Below are 9,472 nucleotides of genomic sequence, written 5' to 3' on the forward strand. Positions count from 1 at the left end.
AAGGAAAATGTTTGTGAAATCACATCAAATATCCCATCTTGTCCCATTGGTAGGATAAGACAGGGTGTGTTTTGAGGTAATATGGAATAGTTCAAATTAACATTAAACTAGTAATCTTCATAATTATGAAAGGTTATTTAACGAAACAATATTTACAGTTTATTACAGAAATTTTCATACTACAGCAGTCTATTTTTTTTTGAAGATGTAATGTGCAAATATGGTGAATTTTGTTGTCACCTTCATCAGCACATGAGCAGTGTTTCTATTCATGTGTAATAAAGTAACTCTGTTTTGTCCTACCCCTCGATGTGGGTTCCTGTCCGTGGTGAGGGGACCTCCCAGAGATGGTTTAGAAACTCCTTTTTACCATCCCTGGGATCTGAACGCCCACCCACGTGTTTGCCGTGCGTGGTGTCCCGTATGCCGGAAAGGGGGATCCTGGTAGTTGAGGGGCAACATAACGTCCCCAACACACTGCTTTGGCCCCTGCTTCGGATAAACGGGAGGCTCAAATCAGGCTCCGTTTGAGTCAATCGGCTGGTCGGTGAGTCATTCTTGACCTCGGCTGGGAGTCAACCGATCGATGCAGACCGGGCGGACACGTCAGGCAAGATGTGCTCTTCTTGACTGCATTGTGAGGGTATAGCTCTTGGGAAACCCTGGTGTGACGGTCTATGGGAGTCTCCCATGTGACGGCATCCCCTTGTTGGACCCCATGGTGGGTGGGGTCACTAGGAGCTGAATAGTTATTTTTAAACATGGATTCATCAAAAGCAAAAACCACAAGCACCATTGCATCACAACCAAAGGAGGTCAGTTCCTCCAACCAACCAATTTATCTCATAGTACATAGTACTACTGAAAAACCGATGTCTAAGTGTTCCCCTTTCCTAATTCAAAAGTTGTTTGAATCAACTATTGGACATTTAAAGAAAATACAAAAATTGAGGTCAGGGGACCTACTGATAGAAGCAGCCTCCTCTCAACAGTCAGCAAAGCTTTTGAAAATGACATCTCTAGGAGACATAACAGTCACCATCACACCACACGCAAGTTTGAACTCATCACGTGGTGTGATATCTGAGGTCGATCTGATGTCTGAAGATGAATCAGATATCCAGATCGGTCTTTCAGATCAAGGTGTCACTGCTGTCCGACGCATCTCCATTCGTCGTGATGGCAAGTTGATACCAACTAAACATCTCATTCTCACTTTTGGAAAGCCAACATTACCATCATTTGTTACTGCAGGATATCTGCGCTGTCCAGTTCGACCATATGTTCCAAACCCACTGCGCTGCTTCAAATGCCAGCGGTTTGGACATTCTCAAACATCCTGCAGAGGAAAGAGCGTATGTGCACAGTGTGGAAGTGAAGGTCACCAGAGTGCTGAGTGTACCAATACTCCATGCTGTGTGAATTGCAAAGATGCCCATCCTGCCTACTCCCGGAAATGCCCTGCATGGCAGAGAGAGAAAGAAATCCAACGAGTGAAAACAGTTAGCAACATACCTTACCCAGAGGCTCGGCGCATGGTCACTTCAAGTGCACCATTGAAACAGAAGACATTCGCAGCTGTTTTGAAATCCACAAAGACATGTGCAGTTCAAACGAATATTTCAGTTTCTCCGAAAGAATCTCTCACTTGCCATGCGAAATGTCTACTGATCCCATCAAAAGAAACACAAGAAAAAGAGAATTTAAAAGCAAAAGCACCCCTACTTAAAACAGGGGTCACAACAAGAAACCTGGGTTCTAAGAAGGCAAGTAAGAACCCACTAAACAAACAGAGAGTGAAAGCAGCTCTCTCTAAATCTAAAAAATCAGAGGCTCAATCTATGAGTGAGTTCTCTGATATCTCTGATGAAGAGAATAATATGGAGGTGCCACAACCAACCTCACCTCCAAAAGGAAAATCCTCTGTGAAATTGAAGAGGGACACTTTTGCGAAGAATGCTGCCTCAAACACATAATGGATAACAAAATAATCCAATGGAACTGTCGTGGTTTCCGCAACAACTTTTCTGACATTAAACACTTGACATTATCTACCTCATCTCTCTGTGTGGCACTCCAGGAAACCCATCTGAAACCTGGAGAAAATATTTCTTTAAAAGGATTCAATCTTTATCGTAAGGATGACGATAGCCACAACCGTGCCAGCGGAGGTGTGGCTATACTGGTTTCAAACCGCATCCCGTCCTTACCGGTACAAATAACAACAGAGCTGCAAGCTGTGGCAGTCAGAATTTCAGTTGGCGTTACTGTCACAGTTTGTTCCATATACTTGCCACCAGATGTCAGAATCGATGAAGATGAATTGGATGCCTTGGTTGAACAACTGCCGACTCCATTCCTTTTACTCGGTGATTTCAATGGCCACAACCCAATGTGGGGCAGTCCCGACATAAACCGTCGAGGCAGGGCCATTGAGAGATTTATAGGCAATCACCAACTCTATTTATTTAATACTGGAGAAGTGACATACTTCCACGCCCCAACAAGAACATTTACTGCCATTGATTTGACATTAGCTAGTCCAAATCTGTTTTCAGCGTTTACATGGAAGGTTGGATGTAATCCACTTTCCAGCGACCACTTCCCAATATTTTTAGAATATCGAGGCAGAGAAAGCTGTGAAACAGCCCGTCCACCACGCTGGAAATTTGAAACGGCAGATTGGCCTACATTTTCCTCTTTGGCTAACATCACTGAGGAAATGGTCAATACTGCCGATATCAATGATGCAGTAGAAGTTGTCACATCGAGTATTATTCAGGCAGCCGAAAAAACAATGGGGAAAACGTCAACCAGATATCCAAAACATCCGAAACCATGGTGGGATCAGAATTGTGAGGTAGCATTTAAAAAACAAAAGAAAGCATGGGGGATCTTCAGAAGATACCCCACTGCTGAGAATTTGATAGCTTTTAAAAAAGCAAAGGCAAATGCCAGAAAAATAAGGAGGCAAAGCCAAAGGGATTCTGGAGGAAGTATGTATCTAGCATAACATCTTCCACCAGCTCAAAAGCGGTCTGGGATAAAATCCATAAAATTAATGGAAAATATGCTTCTCACTCTCTGTCCATGCTGGAAAATAATGGCACAATAATCAGTGACATAAAAGGTATTGCTGATTGTTTGGGTGAAACATTTTCGTCCTCATCCAGCAATAGTATGTATACAAAGGATTTTCAGGCTTACAAAGTGCAATCTGAAAAACAATATCTAAACTTCCACTCTCCATCTAATGAGGAATATAATGTGCCATTCAGCAGAATAGAACTATGTACAGCAATCTCTCGCTCGGGGAATACTGCTGTAGGCCCGGATAAAATCCACTACAGCATGATTAAAAATCTATCAGACAATTCCCTCAGTAATCTTCTGAATCTGTTTAACAGAATATGGACAGAACATACTTTTCCAGACTCTTGGAGGCTATCTATCATCATTCCCATACCCAAGCCAGGTAAAGACCACAAGAATCCCTCTAATTATAGACCAATTTCTCTGACTAGTTGTCTCTGCAAACTTTTCGAGAGAATGGTAAACAGACGCCTGATGTTCCTCTTAGAGGAAAAGAACTACTTTTCACCACATCAGAGTGGATTCCGTAGGAACAGAAGTACCACAGACAATTTAGTAATTCTTGAAACATCTATACGCGAAGCGTTTGTTAGACGGCAGCACTTAGTGTCTGTGTTTTTTGATATAGAGAAGGCCTACGATCGCTGCTGGCGATACGGTATACTCCGTGATCTGCACAAATTCGGATTGCGGGGTAATTTGCCAATTTTTATAAAAAACTTCCTGCAGAATCGTAGATTCCAAGTCAGGATGGGCAACACTTTTTCTAGGCCTTTCACACAAGAAGAAGGTGTTCCTCAAGGTTGTATTTTGAGTGTGACTCTGTTCCTAGTAAAAATTAACAGCATAGCTAAGTGTCTTCCTCCCAGTGTGAAACACACTCTGTATGTGGATGACTTTCAGATCTCCTGCCAGTCTAGTAACATGGGTTTCATCGAGAGACAGCTGCAAACCTCGCTAAACCGCATAGACAATTGGTCCAAGATCAATGGTTTTACTTTTAATGCAGAGAAGACCTCCTGTATCCACTTTTGCCGAAGGCGTGGTTTGCACCTGGACCCGGAAATTCACCTAAATGGGGTTAAAATCCCAATAGTCAATGAGGCAAAGTTTTTGGGTGTTGTGTTTGACCAAAAACTGACGTTTTTATCACACTTGCGCAATTTGAAGAGTAGATGTTTAAAATCTCTGAACCTTTTAAAGGTACTGTGCTGCTCATCCTGGGGAGCAGACAAATGTTCTATGCTCAGGATTTATAGGGCCCTTGTTCGCTCTAAGCTGGACTATGGATGCGTTGTGTATGGCTCTACACGTGAATCTACTCTTCGGATGCTGGATCCAATCCACCATCAAGCATTGCGTTTGTGCACTGGTGCGTTTCGAACTTCTCCTGTACAAAGTTTGTATGTGGATGCTCATGAGCCTCCACTATCTCTTAGGAGAGAACAGTTGTCTCTTTTTTATTACATTAAACAGAGATCTCAAAATAAACTTTTAGCTGATTGTTCAGATAGTCAGCTGAGGAGATTATTTGCAGCTCGCCCAAGTAGTGTCCCTACATTTGACATAAGAATGGAGAATGTAAGCAGCACGATTGACCTGGACACAAGCAACATTTCGCAGGTCGAGGTCGATAATATATCACCTTGGTCAATTCCTGTGATAAACGTTGATTTAAGCTTAAAGCAGTTTTTAAAAGAAACCACTCCAGACTACGTTTATAGACAGCACTTCGCAGAAATTCAACATCGTGACAGGAATTTAATTCCTATATACACCGATGGATCTAAATCGGATGACTATGTTGGCTTAGCCTTTGTTTGCCAGGATGAAATCGTGGCAGAACAAATAGCTCCGAATTCTTCCATTTTTACTGCGGAGTTGCAGGCTATTTATTTAGCCCTAAAGTATATAAATAGGAAAGGTCATCGTTGCTGCGTGATTTACACTGACTCAGTTAGTGCACTTCAGGCTTTGATCTCGTATGAACCTAGTTTTCACTCCATAGTGATTAAAATTCGTAAGCTGATTTGCCATCTTTTTGCGAGGAATTTCTCTATAAAATTTTGTTGGGTCCCAGGCCATGTAGGTATAAGAGGGAATGAAGAAGCTGACGCAGCTGCAAAGTCAGCAAGTCCTTCTCAGCATACAATGCATATTGAAGGAGGTGACTTGAAGCTAGTTGTTAAAAAACGACTAGAGGAGAGATGGCAAAATGTGTGGAACGCACAAGTCCACAATAAACTACACGAGATCAAACCTGTGATAGAAAATTGGACACAGAAGAAACCTTATGACAGGAGATCTGAGGTCATTCTTACTCGTTTGAGAATTGGACATACTCGACTGACTCATCAATACCTTTTGAAGGGTGATGACCAGCCTGTATGTCAGTATTGCAACTGTAATGTAAGTGTTAAGCACATACTGAGCAATTGCATCGCCTCTGAACGGATTCGCAGGCAGCATTTTGGAAATGCAAGTTTTAAAGAGATTTTGGGCCAGAGGCCAAATGTTGATAAATTATTGAATTTTCTAAAAGTTACAAATATTTATAAAGAAATTTAATTATTTATTTATTTATATCCATATACATGTTGTTGTTATACACAGTTTAACTGTTGTATATTTTTGTTATTGGTTTTTTGTTTTTTGTTTTGTTCATTTTTATTGTTATTTATGTACATATATATACCGTAAGTTGTGGCGCAGCTTGGCCTATGTGGCCCTTGTGCCAATAAACTTCAACTAACCAACCAACCTGTTTTGTCCTAAACAACTCTTCCACAGTTACCCCAAGACTTCAAAGTTGTATAGTTTTTGAAATCTTACTTAAAATTCTTGGTAATCAATGGTGTTAATAAAAGAATTTGCTATTGATAGAAGGAATCAAAAAATTAAAAACTTTGCATTACTTGCATATAGGTATTTTTTAAAATTAACAAATGACAGCCAAAAAATACAAGTTGATGTAAACACATTTTTGCTTCCATAGGCAGTAAAACTGCTGTTGTCATTCATTATCATCTACTTTTAGTGTGTGGATTTAGTTGCAATAGTACTTATTTAAATGCAATGCCGGCTATATACCCATCTTACCTTCTATATAATTACTCTATCTCTTGTTCAATTGGCTAGTTTGCCAGCATGGCTGCATAGCATACAAAGTTTCAAAGTTTCAACTTTGATCTTACACTGAGGATGACTCTTTTAGACTGAAACAGAATTGTTTGTTATCTCAAATTTTAAGAATAGAATTATATTTGAAATATTAGAATATTATGCACTTGTTTTATGTAAATTTTTCTAACAATAGGGCTATGTAGTTAGAATTAGTGGTGGAAATGACAAACAAGGATTTCCAATGAAGCAGGGAGTTTTGACTGCAGGACGTGTCAGATTGTTGCTATCAAAAGGCCATTCCTGCTATCGTCCTCGACGTACCGGAGAGAGAAAACGTAAATCAGTACGTGGATGCATTGTAGACTCTAATCTCAGCGTCATATGTTTGGTTATTGTGAAGAAAGGTTTGTGATATGAATTTTTTAGCTCTTATTAATTTTTATAATACAAACAAAATAATCTATATTTGATTTGTACAGAAACTTTCCCATACAAAGTATAAAAAATTTTTATATTTTAAGCTCTAACATTTTATAGGTTAATATAGTATAAATTTCATACTTTCAGGTGTTGTATTCTGTAAAATCTGTGAATATGGAAATGAGAAATACTTTGTAAAAAGTATTACAAAATTAAATTTTTCATTTTTATAAAGAATTTTTTTATTCCTAACCAAAAGATACAAATAATACATATAAACTATAATAATCAATTATTTAAAAAATTCTAAACAAAGGCAAAACCTGAAAGTAAAGATGAAAACTAAACCACTGCAATTGTTAATTTTCAAATAAATTTGTCTTATAAATTTAGAATTTTTTGACTTGCCATAAAAAATTAAGCAAAAAGAAAGCACTTTTCATATTTCGATTGAATTTGTCTGATTTTCATTTTAAAATGACAAATACAGTAGCATTTTCATAGAACAAACTTCTAACAAAATGTTCAGTGGATTATGTAAATAATCATAAGGCCACCCATTCTAACAGATTAGCAGCTTATTTTGTTCAACAGAATTGAGTTTGTATGACAGTAATTATTTATGTGTCAAGAATTATTCACAAGATGTGAATCTTTAAACTTTAATTCAATTTTAGGCGAGCAAGATATTCCTGGTTTGACTGACACCACAATTCCACGTCGTTCCGGTCCCAAGAGAGCAAGTAAGATCAGAAAACTTTTCAACTTGTCAAAAGAGGATGATGTGCGCCAGTATGTAGTAAGAAAACCTCTTCCCCAGAAGGAAGGTAATTTAGACAAAAATATTTTTATATATTAATGTAAGAGTTAAAAGTATTTGTTGATGGGTAGTGACTAAATTTTCGTTATAGGGAAGAAGCCTAGAACAAAGGCTCCAAAGATCCAACGATTGGTTACTCCTATCATGTTGCAGAGAAAGCGTCATCGCTTGGCCTTGAAGCGCAAGAGGGCACAGAAACGTAAAGACCAGGCTGCAGAATACGCTCGGCTGTTGGCCCAACGTGCCAAGGAGGCAAAGGAAAAACGTGCCGAGGAAATAAGGAGGAGACGTTCCGCATCCCAGAGGGAAAGTTCTTCCTCTGCTGGTAGGACTGTCAGTCAAAGTTAATTTGGATTAATGATAAAAAAATACAGTTCTATCAAAAAAATGAAAAATAAATAAATATTCTGAATTTTGCTGTCATTTTTAATTAACTAAGAACTGATCAATAAACCAGTGATTCTCAAAGTGGGGGGTCATGAAAAATATTTGGGGGGTCTGCTGAAAAATTGATTCTAGATCAATTTTTTTTCAAATATTTTATAAATTTACTATGGGTTCATGTTTAGAAATAAAAACTATATAAAATAATTTTTACTTAAATAAATTGCACATATAAATAATAAAAAGAATATAAATATTTAAATACGAGCCTAACCCCCTCCCTCCGGGATGTTTTTCGACACATACTCATTCTTCTGGGGTCCTTTGAAATTTTTAAGTGCAGAAGGGGGCTCGCGGTCCAAAAAGTTTGAGAAACACTGCAATAAACAATCAAGGAACAGTATAAAACGTACTAAGTAAGTAAATATTTTGTGATAATTCTCTTTTAACCCTGTGTACGGGGAACAGACCACAGTGTTCAATAACTATTATATATATGCAACATTCTGTGCATTAGTACAATTTCAATACAAAATCCTATACATAGTAATTAATACACAATATTCCAACCATACAAAATAAACTGACGACCTGATGCCATAATAATAAAAAAATTTATTTAATATTTTGCATTCACCTACTTGGAAAAATTGCATATTTCTTATTTTTGTATACCGGATTAGCAAGAGGTTGTCACATCCAGTCAACACTAAATTAACCAACCAAGTGCTGAATCCAAGGCACTTTTAATACTAATAACACTGCTGTCCTCTAAAATAACTTTTTCTAACATGTTGAATATATTTCTTTCACTTGGATTGATTTTTCAAATATTACTGCTATATTTGTATTTTGGAAAGATTAGCAAGCACACAAACAATATGGAAGGAATTCTCAATTATAGATTTCAGATTATTACTAAGAAATTGCACCCATATAATTTGGAATGTGTTCTATTATGCAGACACAAGCGGGCAAGAAGAGATGATGATGTTTCACAGTCGAGAGCATGAAACATCATCACCTCTTCTTGCTCACTTAGGATGGTGGGTTCATTATTTCTTCACATTGTGTCTGCATAGTTGCACCCTAAGCAATAAGCATGTCTAACAAAATTTTATTGGATAGATTCATACCTAGTATTCCAATCATAAAACCATACTTCAGCACCTTACAAACCACATAAGAATGGATTCATAAGTTTATCCTAACGTGTAAAGCACTGGTTCTCAAACTTATTTCGACCACCGCCCACTGCCCACTTTGAGATTAAAAAAATTCCTAGTGCCCCCATATTTTTTAACTTGCCTTTTTACATTACCATCTGTTGCGTATCTTAAAAACAGTTGCAAATATAATGTTTAAACAAGCATTATTATATGAATAGGATAGGGTGTGATCTACATCCTATTTGAGATCAAAGAATGTTTCAATGAGAGGAAATAAAACTCATACTTAATCATATTTAGAAGTATTTTTATTAACATTAAAAGAAGGCTTTGAATTTAAAACTTATCTAATGTGAAGGATGAATCTGATGTATTTCGACCAGTTTGTTAATATCAGGGTCGAATTCACTTAAAATCAGCCGTAAGTCGCCGCGTTCAGTAACTTGCAGCCGATTTCTGTTTT

General features: G+C 37.8%; 2 protein-coding genes across 2 annotated transcripts; both read left to right on the forward strand.

Moving 5' to 3' along the window:
* Positions 1-761: 761 nt before the first annotated feature.
* On the forward strand, positions 762-1,976 carry LOC136979456 (uncharacterized). The gene is made up of 2 exons (XM_067275466.1): positions 762-1,056; positions 1,138-1,976. The coding sequence occupies exons 1-2, from the start codon at positions 762-764 to the stop codon at positions 1,974-1,976; spliced, it is 1,134 nt and encodes a 377-aa protein (XP_067131567.1).
* A 4,414-nt stretch (positions 1,977-6,390) lies between these two features.
* LOC136979457 (small ribosomal subunit protein eS6-like) lies at positions 6,391-7,868 on the forward strand. Its single transcript, XM_067275468.1, has 3 exons — positions 6,391-6,620; positions 7,314-7,463; positions 7,548-7,868. The coding sequence occupies exons 1-3, from the start codon at positions 6,458-6,460 to the stop codon at positions 7,802-7,804; spliced, it is 570 nt and encodes a 189-aa protein (XP_067131569.1). The 5' UTR covers positions 6,391-6,457; the 3' UTR covers positions 7,805-7,868.
* The last annotated feature ends 1,604 nt before the right edge of the window (positions 7,869-9,472 follow it).

The sequence above is a fragment of the Centruroides vittatus genome, unplaced genomic scaffold, assembly GCF_030686945.1.
Source record: "Centruroides vittatus isolate TY-2023 unplaced genomic scaffold, ASM3068694v2 contig_625, whole genome shotgun sequence".
Classification (NCBI taxonomy): Eukaryota; Metazoa; Arthropoda; class Arachnida; order Scorpiones; family Buthidae; genus Centruroides; species Centruroides vittatus.